Below are 24,745 nucleotides of genomic sequence, written 5' to 3' on the forward strand. Positions count from 1 at the left end.
AATGATACGAGATTTGATCAAGGGGAACATTCTGACCAAGTTTTGAACATTTTCTGATCAATGCCTACCAAGATATGGTTCCGGACGGACGGACGGAATGACCGACGTACGGACAATGCCAAAACAATATCCCCCTCCGAAACCTTCGATTCGGCGGGGGATAACAAAGGGCTGTCTATGCTACTTCAAGTGTTTTACCAGTATTACCAGAGTTTGATAAGGTGACAAGTTTTCTCAAACGACAAACCTGTTTCAAAAATCATACTTTGACTGTTTTGCAGTTTTGTGAAAAGGTTTGTTGAACTGTTCTAAGAAACTAAACTCTCAATCAAACTCTGGTAAAAGACTGAAGGTGGGGCTCCGTCATAGACTGCGCTTTGATTCATTTAAAATGGTGAAGAAATACTAAAGTTATCTTTGTTTAAAGTCTTCATTCGAAGCAAAATATTGCCTTCCAACGGAGCATTTATGACGCAATTTATCACATGGTAACTGTTTTAGGGCATAACAAAAATAATGTTTGTTTCCAGTTCACAAACCTCAAAATTTTGCAATAAACCCTTATACTTAAATGACACCGGATCTTATTTTTCTATCCATATATTGGCATTGTTTTAGTAGTTTTGGTTCTAGCAAGATGCATGAACTTACTTTTTTTCACAAAGCATCTAGAAAACATGGAGCTCTACAAAATGGTAAGTTTTTTTATTTTGAAAATTCCATTCAGACAAAGTTGAACCTTTAAAATATATGCCTTTCTAAACTATCATTTTGTGAAGTGAATTAGTGAAACAAACATTTTATTTTTTTTGCGTAATAAACAACATTTATCATGATAAACTATGGCATAGCCAAACAATAAATGATTTATTAATAAGACTGTATGCTTTTATTCATGTAAGAATTAAAAGCCAAAATATATCAACCATGCAATGCATAGATAAAAGATAACTGCAAAGTTTTACTATTTTGAAATATTGCACATGCAATTATTAAAGATATTTTAAGAAACAGTCAAATTTTTAAAAATCAGCAACTAGGGTGAAAAAAACTTGAATGCAAGTTTTGCGAAAGCATAGAAAAGATTTTTAATCTTAGCATACAGCCTTGGATATACATTCTAACATCAATTTCATAAATATGATTTACTGAAGATCAGGAATAACATCTTACATTATATCATTATTGATGACTTTCTAACATTAACTTCTTTTCCGGAACATTTGAAAATAATTGTTGAGTATATGATAAAAAGCCAACTAAGTGAAAAAGCAGCTAGCCAAATAGCATTATTTATAGAGAGGAAACTATCACTTTAGAACAAAATGTGTGTGGTAAGTGCCATATTTTTACTAGAATTCAACAAAATTGGTTGTGTTATTGTCACTGGTTGGGAGAGCCAATCATTTTTCTAGTACAGGTCACCGAGACCTTCAACTTTGACCTACTGACCTCAGAATCAATGGAGGTCTTTACTGACCATGACCAATGTCAGGAATGTGACTGAACAGGCAGATGAAGGACTCAAACCATTTCAGCAAGAGGCTTTGGGCAGCATTAGCGCTCCAGTGGGGTGCACTCACTGTACCCTACCCAGAGGCAAAACTGGCTTTTAAGAAGCTCTTAAATTGAGGGCTCTGAGATGGTTTCATTAAATACTATTCTTACCCAGAAATTGACAATTTAGAGTAAAAATACCTTAAAACACATCCATCTCTTTGACATACATTGTTTGTGATTGGCTGTTTAACTTTCGTAAACTAAGGCCATACAAAAAATCCCATTTGGAAGAAACAGGCGGTGAAAATAATTCCCAAAAAAATCACTGACACAAAACATAGAATCAATTAGGTACGACCTAAATTCTGATCAAGTTCACTTACATAAAGCAGTTCTATTTATCCACATCATTCAAACAACAATTCACAAGATGAAATGGATGAGATTAAGCATTCAGAAACAACAGCTGTCAAAAGTACAAATGCAGCAATTTATTCCAGCCATGTGATCAGTTAAGGCCAAGAAAAATAATTTCATGAAGGTGATTCTTAAAAAATTGTTTGTTTGCAGTGGCTCATAATTTTTACGGCTTGGAGTAGGCAAAATAAAATATTAATATGGATTTATTTCGGTGTTGATTAATACTAAATTATAACTTAATTTAAGTCATACAAGAAACTAAAGCTATAACAGAAGTGATGAATACCCTCAGACCGCCACCTGGACAAAGGAATCCGCCAATACTTTTGGAGATTCATGTAACAAAATAACTATTGTTAGACCCACTGAACAAATAGCAGGTGTTGTGGCAAATCCTTGGTCTAGTAGTAACACACTTGACTGTTAATCCAGGGTTCTCAGGTTTAATTCCAAGCCGCATCACTAAAAAAATACTTCCTGGAGGGATGTTAAATTGGGGTCCCATGTCACAGTGATATACACTAGTGCATGTTAAGGAATCTGGGTAACATTCTGTATGTACACTATATAATGCTCAAAAACCTAACATGACTTTAATTAAGAAATCTTATTGGAGCACTGGTGGAATGGGCCTTGCCCAAGTCTGAGTATAAACAAGCTTATACAAATGTTGCATATGCATACCACAGTGACTGGGAAAGGGTTTGGTTAGTGCATGTGATTAATCTTATTTGGGGGAAACAAGACAGAATTTCACAGTAGGTCCAAATTCACCGGAAATTCTTGTCGGGTTTTCATGAACTTACTATCGAGGGGTATGATGCATCCCAACCTACTAACCCACTGCAAACATAGAATTTTTGAAGTACAGTTGAACACCGTTAATCCGAAATTGTAGGGACCAGAATAATTTTTTCGGAATAGCGATATTTCAGATCAACAATTTTCAAAAAATGACAGCGTTCGCGAATTAGAGATAACTTAAAATACTAAGTTGTGAAGATTGCAATGTCGGTTACACATTACCAATATGATACATTCGGTTTGAGTGATCTTTCCAATACAAAAATATTTGTTGATTTGTTTAATAAATGACAAATAATTCATTATTATACTTCTTTATTTAAACAACAAAAAACATTTAAAACAAAATGACAGCACATGTATGCATTCGGAACATAGCACGGATTGTTCGGTAGCAGGTCGTATGAGCAATGACGAAATCAAAGCTGATGAGATAGACATTTTCGAATGATATATAATATGTTGTGTTAACCAGCAATGATATACAAACTACATCAACCAAATGATTTTGTAACATACGCGTGCTCAATGGCATTCTTTAACAAGCGCTAATTGTGCTCCATTGTCACCTCAAGCCAATACCCGAGTGCATTCAAAGTATGATGAAAACTAAGACATGATCGAGTTCGAAATAAGACTTAAATAGGTATGAAATACCAAATCGGGACCGTAAATTTTACTGAACGGAATAGCTTTTATTTCGGACTAGCGATTTCGGATTAAAGATTAAAAATATAGTTAAACAAAGAAGAAGTAAAATCGGGACCGAAAAATAATTTCGAAATAGCGATAATTTCGGATAAACGGTGTTGGGAATAGCAGTGTTCAACTGTATGTGCTTCATTTCTAATGAAAATACGCTGATAGCCAAAAAAAACACACCATGTTATCTTATTATTCGTAGCCTTAGTACAATGTAAACTAGAATGATGAAGTGACTTAGTAGCTAAAAAGCCATCATTCACAATATCTATAGTGACACATCATATTATTCATACAAAACTGCAAAATTATGTTTTACAAATCCCTGGAGTTTCAGTTTAATACCTATTTAGAAACAGAGCTACCCTTATGTCAACTTGCTCTTAAACATTAGTCAAACTTTCTCAGTCGTCTATCAGGGGACATAACTTGTAAGACGAGTTATACAACTTAATTGTCTGATAAGCCTGATTAATACGGTGAAGTCTTGGTTCTTATGTAAATTGCATAAAGGAGATTTTGAATTATGGCGAAATTTGCCAAAAAACTTCCCTTTTTCAAAAACAGGAGATATAACTTGTATTATTTATCATATAAGTTATCCAAATGAATTGCCTGATGTCTCTGAACACTTGTGTGAATAATTTTCAAAATTGAACTTGTGTTCAAGAATTATCTATATTGACTATGATGGTCAAATTGTAACAAAGAAACACCTACAGGTGCACCTAATAAGCTTATATTAAATTCCAAAAAATAGAATTCACACTTAAGAATATAAAAGAGCTCTCATAAAACATAATCTATGCAGTTTTGTACAATAACAAACGAAACAAGACACAGGGCGAGAGTGTGCTGACTAAGGGTCAAAGACGCATGCCGACAACTTTACGTCGGTGAGAGACTTACTCATTCCCCTCATGAACGATTGGTTGCGGACACGGAGTCTTGAGCACCAACTCTATGTCTTGGACTCGTAGTTTGTGTTCTGGTGATCGATAATACGCTATAAGACTGTAAAGGCTGTCAAACATAGCGTTTTCCCGCAAAAAGTATTTGACCTGAAAAAAATGATCAACATGAGGTAAATTAAGTGTTACCTGATATGAAAAATTTATACTTACTCCGCATTTTCGTGGCTTTGTGGCTGCGGCACTGGCTCACGTAGAAACATGGAGAAGTTACTTCCCTTCAGCGGATGGGTGCGGTAATAATTCATAAGCGAAGACAGATTGTCAAATGTGACATTCTCTATAAGATAATATTTAACCTGCAGAAAAGAAAGAGTGTATATCAGTATCGTTAGGCCAAATGTAAAATTGAAAAAAATAGATGTGGTTCCTGTTACAAACAACAGAAAACGAGCTACTTAGGTCGGGAAAACATTTAATTGAGGAAAATTATTTTTAAATTTAGGAAAAGCATTTTCAAATTTATAAATTATAAATAAATATATAAAATTATAATTATACAAAGTATGAATATCATTGTATTGTTCACATATCAAAACTAGGGTTTCCACCTGGTCTTTCTGGCTTTGTCGGGCCTGACATGCCTTCTGCTGGCAAGGCTTATAATCAATACACATTAATTGTGCCGACATGCTATAATCCATCAGCAACAAGCCTTATCAACAGAACCATCAATTTTGAAAATGCACATTTTTGCTGTGATTGCAATGGTTGCAACAGTTGACTGACTGCTAGAAAGTGTTTTGGGAGTATTACGATATTTGTATCAGCCAATCAGGATCGATGACAGCCAGAAGGCGTGTTGGTGGGGGTTTACAGTGCTGTTACCCCAACTCCTCCTACACTTTTTCGCAACGGGAAAACAGGAAATTGCACCATTTTGATTTCTAAATGTTGTGGGCGAGAGCTATCAACCCTCCCGAACCCTCCCCTCCAGACATGCCTTATGGATTTCTGGCGGAAACTCTCATTGTAACATTCTGACAACATTACTGTTGCCAGGAAAGTAACTAAGTACAAGGTAATTGTATCACCTTGTACAATTAACAGTGTCACTGAGGGTGTCTAGTCCCTTAAGAATTCAGTACTGGTTAAAGAGAAGAAGCCGGCAGTTTTTGCATGTTTTTGAAGATTTTCTCGGTAGATTGAAATGTAACGGAAATAATACTTACATATTATTAAATTAGGGATCAAGGTCTACTAACTTTACAATATCAAAATTTGTGTTGTCACAAAGCACGTGCCTAATTGGGGCCACAAAGGGGGTAATCAATTAGTGCCAATTTACGGATTATGAGAAGCAGTACCTGGCAATTTTATTACGGTTCTTTTTTACCATTCTCACCTTCTTTAAGAAGATTTTAAAAAGAAAACGAATAAAAAGCGATTGCCGGCTACTGCTTTCCACCGGCTACTGCTCTCCAACCAGTATATCTGAGTCTGAGTCCGTAACTCAGACTCAAGAAGTTAGTGAACACAGACCCTGGTATGGTAGAGACTTAAAATTAGAGTTGGTCAGGCAATGGAATCGCAGCATTAATTATGTTAAGCCTGAAGTTTCTGTATTATTGTGTACATACTGAATAAACAAGTTCCTTCTGAATTTTACCTTTTTCATTCAATATTTAATTCATGAAATATTGAGGAAATATACATTTTGGAATCTTGCAACTGACACTTCATGTATTTCATTTTTATTAATTTTTTAAAAGAATTTTATATTTTGATAACCTTTTTCAATACAAATCCAAAACTTTCATATACTTTTTAACCATATATTTGTAGGCATTTATAGCATTATTTACAATGAACAACATTTTTTTTTTTTTTTACAATTTCTGATAGTGAAATTTTATTGAATATTTTGAAGCCCAAAAGATTTTAACATAAAAACGCCGGAAAAAAACAACCCTGGGCTTGTTGTATTCATAAAACATCTAAAGTTATTGCCTGACTTAAGTCACTTTGAAATTCCTTATTTAAGTTTCTTATTGGTCATATGATGTAAAAACGTAATCATTTCTAAAATACATTATATTTATTAACCAAATTGAAAAAAAAACATACATTAAATGTTAAAATAATTTATACATTTCTTGAAATTTGACAACAATTTTGAGAAATTGACTTAATATTGGAAACACCTTTAGATGCTTTATGAATACCGCCCAGCAATCTTCTTGCTTTTATAATATACCTGGCCCATTTCTTGTTTTGATTTTATACGGCAATGGTTTATTGAGGTATTCCATCTGAAAAATACAAAGAAAATTAGTTACTGTAGATTTTGTAAATTTTGCATGTTCATCTTATCGAAAAATTTAATAAAAGGCAAAATTTCGAAAATTTTAAAATATCAAAAATTGGAAAGCCATCATGTGTTTTAATTAAATATTTTTCTAGGTTCTAAATAAGCAGACGGATCAACATTAAAAACAACAAAACTGAAACCCTCATGTAATAAGAATAATCGACACAACAGCAGTCACAGACTGCCATATCCCATACTGAAATGAGTACAGTCTCAACTTCACATTACAACCAAGGATAACAATAAACATTATCAAAGCGTAACAAGCGAAAAAATACTGCAGCCTTAGTAATATGTCTTTATATGAAGTTTAAAGTCAATACCACAAGGATATTTCAAGATATGCTCAGGAAAAAAATAGTCTAAAAATTTAACAAGGGCAATAAGTAAGAAAATACTGCATCAAGAGTTATCTTTCTTGTGCGCAGCACTTCTCCTGAATGAGATATATCTGTTACAGTATATGAAGTTTGAAGTCAGTACCTCAAAGAATTTTCAAGTTATGCTCTAGTGAAGATTGCCTCAACAAACAAACACACACACACAAAAGCCTACCATTTCTATATCCCCTTCTCCTTTCGGCAGGGTATAAAATGCTAAAACATTGCTATTTGTACTGGTCTCATTTTTAATACTATTGAAAGAGGTTCAACAAAATAATTTTAGTGACAATTTGGTATACTTATTTGTTATTTCATAACTGCTATTGTTTTTTATTTGTAAGAGATACCTTTAAGTAGTGTACCCTCTTATTATTACTAAATCTAACTTATTGACCTGACGCTAAATCAATTGAAGATTGCCCTGGTTTTTTTACCTAACTAGTTAATCTTTCCATTGGTTAAACAATTATGAATATCTTTATGAGGGCTAGCAGGCATGTCTAAAAATAGCTCATTGAGCTCATGTTTCTTGTTAGTATATACACGACTTTAAATAAGGATTTTACAAAACAATATTTTTATCAATGACAAGCCAATTTATCATGTAAAGTAAAAATAATTGTTTAATAAAAATTTAGTAATGCATGAAAATCTTACTTGAAAGACAATGAAAAATCCCCGACAAATGTGTCGCTGTCCCTGACGAGAAATGTGCCGTCCCCGAGATGAGAATATTCCCGTAACTTCTTCTCCGCCTCCAGTCGTCCACCCGCTAATCTACCATGAAACCATTTCTCCCGAAAATGGAGCTCATCCTAAACAGAAACAAGAGCTGTCACAGTATGTGACGAATGCCCCCGAATGTGACATTGACCTACGAACAAGGTCAGTACATGAAAAGTTGATCTTGCCTTTACGTGTCAAATACATATGGCAAGTTATTTTAAATTGCCTCTGAACATAAGAAAATACCACCATTACTTGACAACCTACACTGTTATGTCCTTATATTCAGAATTCCCTTGTGAATAAACACTTAGTGTATCTTTCACCTTAGAGGTAGGGACATGGGTCTTGCACGTGACATGTCGTCTTGGTATGTGGAACACATGTGGCAAGTTATTTTAAAATCTGTCCATACAAGGGAAAGTTACAGCTCGGACACGTCAACCTATACTCTATGTCCTTATATGCAGTACTCCATTGTGAGTAAACACTATGTGTGACCTTGACCTTTGAGGCAGGGACACGGGTCTTGCACGCAACATGTCGTCTTGGCATGTGGAACACATGTGGCAAGTTATTTTAAAATGTTTCCATACAAGAGGAAGTTACAGCCCGGACACGACAACCTATACTCTATGTCCTTATATGCAGCACTCCATTGTGAATAAACACTAAGTGTGACCTTGACCTTCGAGGTAGGGACACGGGTCTTGCACGCGACACGTCATCTTGGTATGTGGAACACATTTGGCAAGTTATTTTAAAATCTGTCCATACAAGGGAAAGTTACAGCCCGGACACGACAACCTATACTCTATGTCCTTATATGCAGCACTCCATTGTGAATAAACACTAAGTGTGACCTTGACCTTTGAGGTAGGGACACGGGTCTTGCACGCGACATGTCGTCTTGGTATGTGGAACACATGTGGCAAGTTATTTTAAAATCTGTCCATACAAGGGAAAGTTACAGCCCGGACATGACAACCTATACTCTATGTCCTTATATGCAGCACACCATTGTGAATAAACACTAAGTGTGATCTTGACCTTTGAGATTGGGACACGGGTCTTGCACGCGACACGTCGTCTTGGTATGTGGTGCACATGTGGCAAGTTATTTTAAAATCTGTCCATACAAGAGAAAGTTACAGCCCGGACACGACAACCTATACTCTATGTCCTTATATGCAGCACTCCATTGTGAATAAACACTATGTGTGACCTTGACCTTTGAGGTAGGGACACGGGTCTTGCACGCGACACGTCATCTTGGTATGTGGAACACATGTGGCAAGTTATTATTAAAATGTTTCCATACAAGAGGAAGTTACAGCTCAGACACGACAACCTATACTCTATGTCCTTATATGCAGTACTCCATTGTGAATAAACACTTGGTGTATCTTTCACCTTAGAGGCAGGGACACGGGTCTTGCCTTCGGGGGCATAAAAATATCAAATTCATGTTTCATGGTTAAAAAAACTGCTACATTTATACTTCTTCATGCATAAACAATTGTTTCTGAACCAAACATTACAGAAAATGATTTCACTCACTTTACTTACGTTAAAATATTGTTTGTCATAGATACAAGAAATCAAGAGATATAAGTGTTCAATAACACACTATTTTTCTATCAATAATGTGGATTGTATTTAAATTCATTTGTACCACTCTCCAAACATTTTCAACAAAATGTGTTCACTTTATTATAAGTCCTTTATGTTTGTGTACCCTCATTCTAGTGGTGGGAATCAGTTCCAGTTTGACTATTGACTATTGGTTATCTGTTCAACTCAAGTAACCAATTATCGATAGAACAATCAATTTCCGACCATATCTTAATTGTAGTTTTAATATTGTACAATAACAGTACTCCTAATCCTTAACTATGCTTATGTTATGTGTATGTTTGAATTCAGTGTTGTTGTTGTTATCACCTATATTGTTAACGATATCAACTGAACTCTTCCGAGTGTCAAAAATTAACCGAAAGCGAAGAAGAAAAACAGCTCACTGGTTGAATCGATGATGGATTATGACCAAATTCATTCAATTTCAGGCCCAACCAATCAATTTTCGAATATATTTGATAATCGAAACAACACTACCTCATACAACACTATACATTAAATACTTCAATCTATTTCTTTAACAAAAGTGCCACAAAGCGAAAGCCAACACTTGTCAATTGTTGTTTTTTAGTCGGGGCACAACTCAGTAACTAATAAAGCCAGAATTATGGGACTCGGGCAACAAGTGTTTCAAGCTTCATTGAAAAATCTTGATTTAATGGCCCAGTGATGAGTTATGGCCAAAGTGTAAAATCAGAAACCAGCTTAAAATAAAATTACATGTGAATAAAAATTGCTTGATGATATTGCCAACATAACTTAGGGCACATATGGTTCAATGTCATGCCATGTCTAAACACAGGTGTATAGGACCGATGTCCTTTCAGATAAATATACACACCTCCTTGCGTACACCATTTTCTTCCTCCTCCTCCTCTTCCTCCTCAGCGTTATTCGTTTCTTCGCTGTAGTACATTCTGTTGGGCGTAAGCACGAAGAAATGGGGCGTCCACGTCTGAAAACATAAATCAGACAGCTGCCAAACATAAGGAAATATGACTTGTAGACAAGAAACATCATAATGTCTGCTTTGTACTGTATAATTTTGAACATCCATCAAAACTTCATATTAATTCTTATGAATATAAGTCTTGAGTATCTCTCTGTTTTGAGCGTACTGTATAATTTTAATTCAGGTTTCTCAATAAGTGTTCGTTGAACCGTCTCAAATAGTAAAGTAACCAAACAGCTATTTCTTATTCTACTTAAAATTCATTTATTTTTCCAGATTTGAACTGGCCCAATTGCCATTTGAACCGTTTGCAGCTGGTTCATATTGAGAACACTGTAATTGCAGCTTAATAAATGGCTGAACACCAAGTTTCAACTGATGTTATCAGAGTGGTGTTGAATTTTATTTACATTTATGCTTTTAGATGACATTATTAAACATTGGAAACCATGGAACAATTATTATTTTGTTAGGTTTAAATTATTATTTCGTTAGGTTTAAAATCTTAGAGACCTGGTGCTGTATTCATAAAGCATATTAGTGAATACTAGACATCAAGTGATGACATGTCACACCCAGTGAAAGAGCCTTTGACACAGAGAGAATGCTCTTCCATGCAATTGCAACACAGAATAACATGGTGTTAAAAAATTTGTGTACTTGCAAAGTTATGCCTCTATGCTTATCCGCAAAAATTCAATTTTTTGCCACTTTAATTTAATCGCTATTGAAATATAACTACATAACTTACGTTATCAATTGGATCTTCCAAGTACAGAATTCCGTTCTTAACGGAGTTACTCAGGTCACCGTCCCGTGTGTCTGAAAATAGAAAAAGATACTGGGGCTGTCTCACCAACGCAAGTACGACAAAATATCGCTAGATAAAGTAATTCAAGTCCATTACAGTATGTGCAACATGTTTAATGTTTTGTCTGCTAACTATTGCTGAACTGACAAATGCAATTGTTACTTTGTAAATACATACATTTGAACCCTGTTGGCTCGTACTGGCCTGGCTCAAACTAGATGTAAAGGACAGATTTCTTTATACTGAAGCTAAGCATTCCTGCTTGGCTAGGATTTTCCGAGGCTCGAGGTTTTTGCCGGTCCCTTGGAGTTCGAGTCAACAAGTTTGACTATTCTTACAAAAAAAATGATATTCATAAATGTATATGGGTTGTCCAACTAGATGTAAAGGACAGATTTCTTTATACTGAAGCTTAACATTCCTGCTTGGCTAGGATTTTCCGAGGCTCGAGGTTTTTGCCGGTCCCTTGGAGTTCGAGCCAACAAGTTTGACTATTCTTACAAAAAAAATGATATTCATAAATGTATATGGGTTGTCCAATTAGCGCAGTTGTTAATGCACTCGCTTCTCACCAAGGCGACACATGTTCAATTCCCGGCCAGTGCACATATGAGTTTGATTAGTGGTCACCAAACAGTAAAAGTGGGTTTCTTCCAGCACTTCTGTTTCCCCAACAACACAACACCACAGAGTGACACATTAAAAGTTATCCTAACTTTCTCCACGATTGTTGTAAAATATATATAATGTTTGATATATATTCATTATATTTTTAATAGCATACAATTCTCAAAGGAAGACTAAATTCCCAACCTTAAAAAACAAAAGAGTCTAATCAGACATAAACATGGTGTTTCAAACATTTCAGTCCCTTGTAGGAACAGGCTGCTGAGAAACTTCAAAAATAGCTTGATAAAATAAATAAAGTTCTACAATTTCCTTCCTTAATTTTGTTTTCTAATTTGTCAACCATTTACTATAATACCCTGCTGAAATTGAAATACCCTCAGGGGCAATAGAGTTGTTGTGTTTATTTATACTCAAGGGGGAAAATTGACCTTACCTCCAGACATTGGACAAACTTGCCCAAAAGGCAGATGGTATATGTTTACCCCTACAGTATTTGCACTTATATGCACATATTATACCCTGGTGTAGATTTGCCTAATGGGGCAAGTTGGGGAAAAATTTGCCCCCTGGGTAAATCTCGTCATATAAACGTGACATATGTTAAATCACTCACTGTCATCTACTGTAAAATCCTGCGGATCTGCCTGTGAGGGATCTGCAGGTAGCTTTTTGTGCTGCAAATACACAACCAAACAATGGCTACACAACACTTATATCTAAGGTTACTTAACACTAAACATTTAATAATTAATCAGCAATTTAACAAAAAAGTTTGAATGTAAGACAACAACAAAAATAATTTTATACTTATTTTAGGGGCCTATGTGCCCCAAGTTTAAAGTTAAGCCATTTTTATCTAGTCACAAATCTCCTCAAAAACTTCCATCACTTCTTGCTAAATATTTTGCTAAAAAACATTTAAGAAGGAGTTTCGCACAGTTTAATGGGTATCTGGCTTAAATATGCTCTTAAAAATTCAAGAATGTGTCCTTATTCTATATTTCAACCTTAAAAAAGATTACATTTACACAGTACTTGTTAGACTAACCTTCAGGATGATTTTCCTTTTGAGATGATCGGGCGATGGCAACATATTGGAATCTCGCTGGATAGGTTCCGTCAACAACATGTCTGAAATCAACCAAAGAACAAGTGAACAGGGGCCATTATATTATTGAAGCTTTTTAGTGAAATTTTTAACTTTGTGAAATTTGTTGAATTTTTAACTACAAATAATCGTAATCAAATATATTCATATACCTTCATTATTTGGACCTTTTTCTATCTTCTGTTCATGTTTTTGGGGTAAAAGTATTATTAATTTTCTTAAAATTCAACTGAAGTTCAAGTTGAATTTTTTCACAAATATGCCTAATGTAAACAGCCCTAGGATGCAATAAAAATTTGGTTTAAATTTGGGCTTAAATCTTATGAAAAAGAATGACAGAAATGCACAGTTCCATCAAAGTTAAGTAAGGTATCTGATTTGCAAATTAGCTTGTCATTTTGACGAGCCATAGGTGATACTGCTTCATTTTGATGCCTGGTCACCTTGTAATGTTTTGGTGTCATATAAAAGAGTGTGTATTGCTTGCTGATAAGTATCAAGACAAATAAAAGATGGAAAACACAGTAAAGATAAAATTACAGTTTAATTCTTTTGTGCATAATTTCAAACAAACTCAGACATAACTAACTGCAAATTACAGTCGAAACGCGTTAGCTCGATATCGTTTGCCTAGTTCCTCTTTGGCTCGAACTGGATATATAGGACCGATTTCTTTTTACTCTATGTAAGCATTCCCACTTGGCTAGATATCTGCTAGGTTCGAAGTATTTTGGCCGGTCTCTGGGATATCGAGCCAACAGGTTTCGACTGGTGATTTTATTGTTTAACTTAATGCACCAGTCATTTGTAACCATGGCCCCCCAGGTCCGGGGAATAGCGGGGACTTTGACTTTCGGTCCAGCCAAGCCCGGGCAAAATCTCCGCCCTGCGGGGACGATCTGCTGGTAAAACCCCTGCCAAATGCCCACGCACCCAAGGGACCCTAGATTATGCCAATTTCCCGCTATATTTGGCATGAAGACAAAACCACCGCAGTCACCCGGCACTACATGGCCACCTGGAAGGTAAAAACATGGCTCATTTCCCGGCTATCCCCGGTATACCCCCGGACCTGGGGAAGGAGGAGGGGGCGTGGTTACAATTGACTGGTGCATAACCTTAATGTTCTGAAAACTGGTCATACCTCCAAATATGTCTTTGAAAGCACTGGCCATATTTCTTTGCTGTCCTAGACTACAGTGGTTCTCTATTGACAAAATTAGCGGATAACTGCAAAAGATGGAAAAAAGATGATAATTTAAGTTCTTAGTTAAAACAGTATAAATTTTACAACGATAGTGAAGAAAGTTATGTTAACTTATACTAAGTGACTCATGATGTTGTACGAGAGTGTGGCCTTGTGTTGTGGGGAAAACCAGAGTGCCCGGGGAAAACCCACTTGTCTGGCTTGGTGACCACAAACCAAACTCACATGCACCCTCACATGCATTACAAATTAAGTTCAAAATTCACTTATTACAAAGAGGACCTCACATAGTAGCATGGGGAAACTCAATAAAATAAATATGAATAGGTCATAGATCATGAATTACAAATTAAATGAATTAATTCCGAGGGTGCAACAGCGACCATAAGAATAATTTCGTTTAAATTGTAATACATGATCAATAACTGACTTATTATTTATCGTTGAAACAAATTAGATAATTAAGTATGACATCATGGTCCAATACAATGATTGACTCGGTCATGAACAACGATAACCAAAAGTGAGTGGACAAAATACATGTCTCTGATTGGCCTGTTTTAAGTGATAAAATATATTCAATTTAGGTGAAAATCATGTCAAACACTCAAATCTTTATTAAATATCATACTATATTCATAAATAAACAGTTAATTTCCATCAATAGTAACTTACAAATCAATTTCTTGAACAATTTCTAAAAAAATAAAGTAAACCAAACTCAGGAAATTAATGAAATCTCAGAAAACAGAAAATTCTAAAATGATAATCCAAAACTCATCGGAAAACCAATAAAAAGGAAAGAAATCTGTTTAGAATGGACGAACAAAAACAAAAAATCTCAGAACAACAAAACATCTGCAAACCTCTGAAATGTAAACAGAACTAAAAACTGTATTGTTCAGCAAACTAGTTACAACACTAAATCAACACTTACTCCGAGCTAACCCACGCATATTCCTTAATTGTCTCAAGAACATCACGAAAGCGGATTTTAGAAGTCAGCGTGTGTCCGTGAAACACGAGGGGAAGGTTATCTGGACCATCCCAACAATCCACTGCAAAATTGACTCCAATACCTCAGATATTGGCCTACTTTTGATTCAAGGAGTCTGCCTATTTTTTTCACTCGCCATATTAAACTTACATACCATTTGTCATCCTTCAAATGTCTTTTTCAGAGCTTGCTAATGAATTATGAACCAAAAAAGTGTTTTTTCAATATTGGTTTTATGTAACCTACAAGTACAATATGTCTGTTGGGTATATTAAAGACATCAAAATGGCGGCTGATACAATGCTCACATCGAAATAAGCTCCATATCTACAAGCTTAGTGTGCCTGGTTAAGCATTGTTCAGATACAAATACACGTTACAGACTCAACTTGAAATTGCAAATTTCACGAGGCTCAAGGTACTTCATTACATGATAATTATAAAGTACCCACGCCATTCAGGGATAAAACAATGATGGCGTTAATTGTCGAAAATCGATCATCTTGATCCGATTTCCTATCCCTATCATCACTATTCATAAAAGAATTGCTCCTTGAATCAAAATTGGGCACAAAAATCCACCAATCAACATTCATAATGCAGGAACGGAATATCCAAAATTCATGATGCAGGAACGGAATATCCAAAATTCATGATGCAGGAACTGAATACAAACCAACTAAAAAGCCACTTATCTAAAAAACCATTGCATCCACAACCATTCCGCAAAACTAATGATAACGTTAAACTAAAACTCATTTTCAAACAACTTTTGTTTCCATAAAAAAACAACTACTCTAGCATAACCAATAAACAACAGTCATGCAAAAACACAAACAAATCAGGTGAACTGGTTTAATAGAAGATTAAAAAGCACATCTATACATATCCATAAAGTGAACTAAGATTGAACTAAAAAAATCCTCAGCATGCATTCAAATTAACGTTAAACTACAACAATAACAACAACAACAACAACAACACCAACAACAACAACAACAACAAAAACAACAACAACACGTCAAATGAAATGCACACAAACATGCACCACACGGTCAATGAAAGGCAGGGTTAAAACAGAAACAACACCACCATGCAAACTTTGACTCACTTAACTGACAAATTTGACCAAGAATGAAAAACTTTGTGCATGATAAAAACTTCAAGTAAGCCTCACTAACTCGGGAATAATGTGCAAATTATAGATTTCAAATAACTATTCTTTTATGGCCTTGACAATGTTAAGTCATTTGGTCTATCACATACTCAGAAATAGCTCACACATTTTTTTATTGCCTTGAAAGAGTCTTAATTTTTTTATTTGTGATGTAATCATTCAACTCACTCTGACTTACCCCATACATTTTCCTTTATTGCCTTGACTATGTCTAGGAATCATTCCTGTGATGTAAGCTTACAGCTTACCCTGATATATATAGCCCACATATTTATTCTCAACAACGCGTAGGTATCATTTTGTGACAGGCATATTTGACCTACTCTGATATACCCAAAATATTTCTTCTCGGCAGCTGCTAGGAATCTTATTTGTGATGTCAGGGTTCAGCTTACTATGAAACAGCATTTGTTCTTGAAAATGTCTATATATATACATGTATGTCAGAGATTCATGAGTGTACAACTTACTCTGATACAGCCCAAGCATTTTCCTTAATTGCTTTGACAACGTCTAGGAATCGTATTTGTGACGTGAGTGTGTGACCGTGATAAATCTTCGGGTATCCATCAGGACCGTCCCAGCAATCAACTGTGAGTTTCAAGCAGGGAGGAACAAGAAAAATATCATAAGTGTGAACACTAAAATTTAAATTTAAGTTGAGTATCCCTTATAAACTCAAATCCCTTCGAAATACGGCAATTAATCTCCTTCTGAGATGCATTTATACCATGTCTTCAAAACCCATATATCCAATACTCCAACCTCCCCTAATAATATTCCACATTTAACTAATTACAACCTTTATCCCCTCCCACCCTCCCCTTTTAACCATACAACCCTTTTCAAATCCCAACCCCTTCAGTACAAATACCTTCCCTAAATTCTTACCCCTCCTTTCCAATTTATCCCTGCTCTTGACTGATTCATATTTAGCCCATAAACTCTTCCTCATATAGGGGTACCCTTCAACTAGATATCTGCCTCCTGGAATACTTTAACGCCATCACTAAATTTTCCTCCCATCTTTCATTCCCCCTTACCAATAAATATCTCTTCCTTCAATTGAACAAACACATGCCTCAAATCCCACATTACTCCCACAAACTCCCATAACTTAAAACAAATGCATTCAAATAATGATATAGGTTGAATATACCTTCAACTAAAATTAACCACAATTTATCAATTGAATAAAAAATGTAATTCTTCTTGAGAATTTTATTCAAAATTTGGAAAAATGACAGATACCTTTTGGCATTGAGAACAAAACAGAACATCCTTCTGCCCTCCATCCAAGTTTCAAACCCCACCCACCCAATTTTATCAACCCAACCCCTTAAAAACATCCTCTTTCCTCATCATGAATGCTGCATGTGGACAAAAGGTTCACACTTATAATATAAAACATTGGTAACAGAACTGTTTAGAGAAGAAATCATGATGTGTTTGGACAAAGTCAATGCATAGTTTAAAATTTGATTGACCTGGCCGCTGAAGGGCTAAGGGGTTTGGGGACTTCTCAAGGCCTTTCAATGAGTGGAAGCACCCTGTACAGAATGAAAACTGGCATTTGGGAAGCTTTTTTGAGGACTATCTTCTCCTAACTTCAAATTGAAGCAAACTGGGACGTCAATAATAACAACCTAAAAAGTAACAACCAGAAGCAAATGTTAAAACAAGAGGCCCATGATGGCCCTTAATCGCTCACCTGAGTAAAAGTTTTTGACATTTGTTACACAACAAATATTCTAGGCCCCATGGTGTTTGTCAATAAGATTTAAGAAGCTTTCCTTTTCATTGCCATGGTAACCAGAGTTCTGCAGGGAATTAATTTCTAAGAACTATTTTAAAAGGGTACCATCCCCGGGAAGTTTCATCGAAAATTGTCCAGGTGGTTTAGGAGATTATTTTTATAAGCAATTGTTGACGCCGAATGCTGGACACAGACCTATCACAACCTATCACCTATGTTTGGAGGGGAGGGGGGGAGACAAATCACATCCCTGACAGTCTCCTTTTAAAAAAATAGTGCAGGCAAGCACTTTTTGTCCCATATAATTGGGACCTTGTTATGATCAAGGACTTTAGAGTGGCTTAAAACTTACTTAATGAACTGAAAGTGTCCATTGCAATTTCAAACTAGCTGTGTCTTATGCACCAAATAAAACAATTTGTTCGATGTAAATAGTATTACTTCTTGGATTTACCAGCTCAAAAAAGTGATCGTATAATTAGGGTCATTGGAAAGGGGGTCCCTCAAACCTTTACTAAACACATCATGCTTTCCTTCTCTTGATAATAAAACAAATAGAACAAATTATGATAAATCAATAAAATAAAATTTTCTAATTCATAAACAGTAGAAATATTGCAACATTAACATTCAAAAGCAACTAAAACTATTTGCAGGCCAATAGGTGTACAAGACATGCACAGAATTTAACAAAATGAATACATTTTTTGACTTTGTAAAATTATCACTTAAGGAATTCCATCCATCATTAATACAAAAAAATGCTTCAGGTAAATTTTAATTTTAAAGTTAGAAAATGTTCAGTTTGATTTTTTTAGAGTTTTCAATGAAAGCTTTTTTGATATAGACATAATATTATTTAAGAAACAAATAAATAAAATTGCTATATAATTATTGATTTTTTGTTCTATTACCTGCCATTCATAGATCATATGATAATAGTAGCATAATTATTGTGTTATTCAAAAATGTTATCCATGCAAAAATTATACATTAATAGTTAATCAGTATAAAGTAAATATACAAATAATCCCAATTTTCATATCTAAAATCCACATATTTTTTTTACACATCTTCGCATCCTAATGATGGATGGCTTAACTTAAAATTATTTTGGTAATATTATTAATATGTGAGACATTGGATACCCTTAAAGCTGCACACTCACAGATAGAATAATTTGACAACATTTTTATTTTTTGTCTTTGAACGAGCCAATTTTTACGAAAATCCATGGAAACCAGTTATATAAGACTGCAGTCAAAAAATAATATCGCAGGTTTTTATATCTTAGTTCAAAAATTGATGTTTTATGCATTTTTCTTAAACTGTTAGTAACGGTTTAAGCCATAAAACATTAATTTTCGAACGGAAATATGAAAATCTACAGTCTGATTTTTTGTCAGCAATCTTATATCATTGGTTTGCAAATCTTTACGCAAAAATTTGCTCTTTCCAAGATAAAAAATAAAAAAAAAGTTGTAAAAATGGTATATCTGTGAGAGTGCAGCTTTAACAATTAAGGTTTATCAATTATGTCCAATGTCTGCAAATCTATATGAATGTCGAATGAGATGACTTTAGTTTTGCTAAAACAATTTTCTTTAAGCTTGATAAAAACAAAACCAGCTGTGTTATTTCATTACAAGTTTGTAATTTTTTAAAATACTTACGTTCAAGGCACTTGCAGCCCATTTTCAGGCATCGGGCGTACGCTTCTACAGATGACTCGCTGGAAAACTGATCCCCTGTCAGGTACCTGTCAACAGAATAAATAAACTTCGGTGTTCACTTTAAGAGGCCAAAGCATGTAGACATGAAACGGAAAGCTATCCAGTAGTATAAAACCAGTAAGATCATTAGGAGAACATAAGTCTTATATGAAGATTTGATCCAGTAATATGAGAACAGTCAGTTCATTGTGAGTACATACATATTATGTGAAGATGCTATCCAGTAATGTGGGAGCGGTCAGTTCATTGTGAGTACATACGTATTATGTGAAGATGCTATCCAGTAATGTGGGAGCGGTCAGTTCATTGTGAGTACATACGTATTATGTGAAGATGCTAACAAGTAATGTGGGAGCGGTCAGTTCATTGTGAGTACATACGTATTATGTGAAGATGCTATCCAGTAATGTGGGAGCAGTCAGTTCACTGTGAGTACATATGTATTATGTGAAGATGCTATCCAGTAATGTGGGAGCGGTCAGTTCATTGTGAGTACATACGTATTATGTGAAGATGCTATCCAGTAATGTGGGAGCGGTCAGTTCATTATGAGTACATACGTATTATGTGAAGATGCTATCCAGTAATGTGGGAGCGGTCAGTTCATTGTGAATACATACATATTAAGTGAAGATGCTATCCAGTAATGTGAGAGCGGTCAGTTCATTGTAAGTACATATGTGTAATATGAAGATGCTATCCAGTAATGTGAGAGTGGTCAGTTCATTGTAAGTACATATGTGTAATATGAAGATGCTATCCAGTAATGTGAGAGCGGTCAGTTCATTGTGAGTACATACGTATTATGTGAAGATGCTATCCAGTAATGTGAGAGCGGTCAGTTCATTGTGAGTACATACATATTATGTGAAGATGCTATCCAGTAATGTGAGAGCGGTCAGTTCATTGTGAGTACATACATATTATGTGAAGATGCTATCCAGTAATGTGAGAGCGGTCAGTTCATTGTGAGTACATACGTATTATGTGAAGATGCTATCCAGTAATGTGAGAGCGGTCGATTCATGTCTTGTGTCACGCTATTATATTTGCTGTCCCAAATCGTGTTGTGTCCGGAAAACAAGTAGTCTACAAACTGAAACAGATAGTATATCATTAATGATTGTGAAAAGGTAAAATGGCACGTTCAAGAATATAGAGGCAGGTTTGTGAAAATATACTTTTCTAAAAGAGTGATGAATTCATTATTTATTCAAATTTTGCGCTCTGATTAGATTAGTGGGATGTCATTTAATCAACGCTATACAACATTACAAGACAGCTATTCTTTTATACAAACAAATTTTGTCTATTACACTTATTAATAAAAAGAGGTACTGCTAATGTTCAATCACTATGAAAATTTCTTTTAAAATGTAAATGTAAGTATTGATCACATTTTTTTCTTGAGTTTATGCTGTATGAATGCAGTATGGCAAGCAAGCAAATGACCAACAAGAGCTGTCACAGTATGTGACGAATGCCCCCAAATGTGACATTGACCTACGAACAAGGTCAGTACATGAAAAGTTGATCTTGCCTTTACGTTTCAAATACATATGGCAAGTTATTTTAAATTGCCTCTGAACATAAAAAAATACCACCCATACTTCACAACCTACACTGTTATGTCCTTATATTCAGAATTCCCTTGTGAATAAACACTTAGTGTATCTTTCACCTTAGAGGTAGGGACACGTATGTGGAACACATGTAGCAAGTGATTTTAAAATCTGTCCATACAAGGGAAAGTAACAGCCCTGACACGACAACCTAAACTCTATGTCCTTATATGCAGCACTCCATTGTGAATTAACACTAAGTGTGACCTTGACCTTTGAGGTAGGGACACGGGTCTTGCACGCGACACGTCGTCTTGGTATGTGGAACACATGTGTCAAGTTTTTTTAAAATCTGTCCATACAAGGGAAAGTTACAGCCCGGACACGACAACCTATACTCTATGTCCTTATATGCAGCACTCCATTGTGAATAAACACTATGTGTGACCTTGACCTTTGAGGCAGGGACACGGGTCTTGCACACGACACGTCGTCTTGGTATGTAGAACACATGTGGCAAGTTATTTTAAAATCTGTCCATACAAGGGAAAGTTACAGCCTGGACACGACAACCTATACTCTATGTCCTTATATGCAGCACTCCATTGTAAATAAACTCTAAGTGTGACCTTGACCTTTGAGGTAGGGACACGGGTTTTGCAAGCGACAAATCGTTTTGGTATGTGGAACACATGTAGCAAGTTATTTTAAAATCTGTCCATACAAGGGAAAGTTACAGCCCGGACACGACAACCTATACTCTATGTCCTTATATGCTGCACTCCATTGTAAATAAACACTAAGTGTGACCTTGACCTTTGAGGTAGGGACACGGGTCTTGCACGCGACACGTTGTCTTGGTATGTGGAACACATGTGGCAAGTTATTTTAAAATCCGTCTATACAAGAGAAAGTTACAGCCCGGACACGACAACCTATACTCTATGTCCTTATATGCAGCACTCCATTGTGAATAAACACTAAGTTTGATCTTGACCTTTGAGGTGGGGACACGGGTCTTGCACCCGACACGTCGTCTTGGTATGTGGAACACATGTGGCAAGTGATTTTAAAATCTGTCCATACAAGGGAAAGTTACAGCCCGGACAGGACAACCTGTACTCTATGTCCTTATATGCAGCACTCCATTGTGAATAAACACTAAGTGTGACCTTGACCTTTGAGGTAGGGACACGGGTCTTGCACGCGACACGTCGTCTTGGTATGTGGTACACATGTGGCAAGTTATTTTATAAAATCTGTCCATACAAGAGAAAGTTACAGCCCGGACATGACAACCTATACTCTATGTCCTTATATGCAGCACTCCATTGTGAATAAACACTAAGTGTGACCTTGACCTTTGAGGTAGGGACACGGGTCTTGCACACGACACGTCGTCTTGGTATGTGGAACACATGTGGCAAGTTATTTTAAAATCTGTCCATACAAGGGAAAGTTACAGCCTGGACAGGACAACCTGTACTCTATGTCCTTATATGCAGCACTCCATTGTGAATAAACACTAAGTGTGACCTTGACCTTTGAGGTAGGGACACGGGTCTTGCACGTGACACGTCGTCTTGGTATGTGGTACACATGTGGCAAGTTATTTTAAAATCTATCCATACAAGAGAAAGTTACAGCTCGGACACGACAACCTGTACTCTATGTCCTTATATGCAGCACTCCATTGTGAATAAACACTAAGTGTGACCTTGACCTTTGAGGTAGGGACACGAGTCTTACACGCCACAAGTCGTCTTGGTATGTGGAACATATGTGGCAAGTTATTTTAAAATCTGTCCATACAAGGGAAAGTTACAGAGCCGGCCGGACGGACGGACGGACGGACAGACGGACGGACGGTGCGATTTTAATATGCCCACCTTCGGGGGCATAAAAAGCACTAGGGGGCTTCATGGAATTTTCTCGTGTGCCGTGCTGCGTTCATACAGCATAAAATAGAAAAATACAATTAATCCTGAAGTATTTCGACCATCTTTCAATAAGATTCATTTCGACCATCTTTCAATATTAACAATATCATCTTTTGTTATTCTGTACCTCCTGTTCGGTGAAGAAGAGTTTATTATGGATTTCCCGTCCCGGGTCAGAGAGGAAGTTCTTCATCACTTCTTTCACCTCAGATTGGCCCAATGACTCCTGCACAGTAAAGAAACAACAAGCATAAGTATTGATGTGCCATTATGAATGTTACATATGAAAAGCTATGTTTAATGCGTTGTTTGCAAAAGAGTAATGTATATTTTGAACTTCTTTTAATGTGAATGGATGTGCATTTTTCACTGATAGACAGAAACAAAATGTTCTTAAGAAATACACAATTTGTCATTCTGAAATATAAATACATGCCATATTTTTGAAGGGCTTCCCAAAGAATTTTGATCAAAAAAGCAACAAGTATTTTAAGATTGTTTTCCAACTTACCCTCTGTTCTTGGGTAACAAACTGGTGCAGCTTTTCAACAGTGGCCACCCTGTGTGAACATAAAAAATACACCATGTAAATCTAGTATTATTGAGTAAATCAGCGGTGCAAACTCCAACAACTGCCATGCGTTCAGTAAACATGTATGTGGCCAAGTTCTGCTGGTAAGATCCGAGCTTGCAGTGTATGCCCTGCTTTGCAACATGGAAACAAAACAAAAAAAAATTGCTTAAGTTAAGCACTGTTAGCCTTAACTGAACACATGGCTGTCTTTTTCTTTTATATAAAAAAGGGCATTACCGTTATCAAAGGCCTTCCTGTAAATGTTTGACACATTTGGATCACAAAATCTTTTTCTTCCTTTTCATTTAAAAAAAAAATGTTTGTGGTATAAAAACACTGTCAGTAGGGTTCCCAGAAAAAAACCCTTATTTTTTAGGCCTTATATTTTTCACCATGTGTATTGTCATTATAAACAATGTACAAAAATTCGTCTGTTTTATCACAATATTTTTACAAAAGGTATTACAAATATAGTTTACAGAAAGGGGATCTTTATTTTTATTAATTTAGCTTAATAAAGGGGACAAATTTTATTTTACTTTATTTTCTGAGCCTAAATTCTTAAACACGTGCATCAGAAAACTTCAACAAATTGAGCAAAACCTTGAAAGCATTTTAACAGTGCACTCAGTGGGCCTTTGCTAATTTCAACCATTGATGCATTTACTAACTAATACTTGCTGCGTTACTGACTACATCCAATGTTACCTACCTGTCAGTATGCAATTTCCTCATAAACGGAACAAAGTATTCATCAATGACCTGTAATAATGATATAAAATAAATGATTAAGTCATTGAAAACAGTTTACAAAATCAGTTTTTTACAAAAGTTTATATACTT

The 24,745-nt window shown here is 35.6% G+C and overlaps 1 protein-coding gene across 13 annotated transcripts in view; it reads right to left on the bottom strand.

Annotated features, from left to right (window-relative positions):
- The window catches only part of LOC128243840 (1-phosphatidylinositol 4,5-bisphosphate phosphodiesterase gamma-1-like), a 101,739-nt gene that overhangs the window by 46,126 nt on the left and 30,868 nt on the right, over nt 1-24,745 (bottom strand). For 12 of the 13 annotated variants that reach the window (XM_052961819.1, XM_052961818.1, XM_052961817.1 and 9 more), the window contains exons 6-19: nt 24,615-24,664; nt 23,840-23,888; nt 23,456-23,554; nt 20,807-20,922; nt 19,767-19,852; nt 16,808-16,928; nt 14,101-14,186; nt 12,897-12,979; nt 12,462-12,522; nt 11,159-11,229; nt 10,297-10,410; nt 7,749-7,906; nt 6,595-6,649; nt 4,336-4,487 (exon numbers count right to left, since the gene is read on the bottom strand). In XM_052961819.1, the coding sequence (XP_052817779.1) occupies nt 4,336-4,487; nt 6,595-6,649; nt 7,749-7,906; nt 10,297-10,410; nt 11,159-11,229; nt 12,462-12,522; nt 12,897-12,979; nt 14,101-14,186; nt 16,808-16,928; nt 19,767-19,852; nt 20,807-20,922; nt 23,456-23,554; nt 23,840-23,888; nt 24,615-24,664 (1,301 nt within the window). Of the gene's footprint in view, nt 1-4,335; nt 4,488-4,550; nt 4,697-6,594; nt 6,650-7,748; nt 7,907-10,296; nt 10,411-11,158; nt 11,230-12,461; nt 12,523-12,896; nt 12,980-14,100; nt 14,187-16,807; nt 16,929-19,766; nt 19,853-20,806; nt 20,923-23,455; nt 23,555-23,839; nt 23,889-24,614; nt 24,665-24,745 lie in introns of all 13 variants that reach the window. The other variant, XM_052961812.1, reaches the window with a different exon arrangement.

Source organism: Mya arenaria, chromosome 8 (assembly GCF_026914265.1).
Source record: "Mya arenaria isolate MELC-2E11 chromosome 8, ASM2691426v1".
Classification (NCBI taxonomy): domain Eukaryota; kingdom Metazoa; phylum Mollusca; class Bivalvia; order Myida; family Myidae; genus Mya; species Mya arenaria.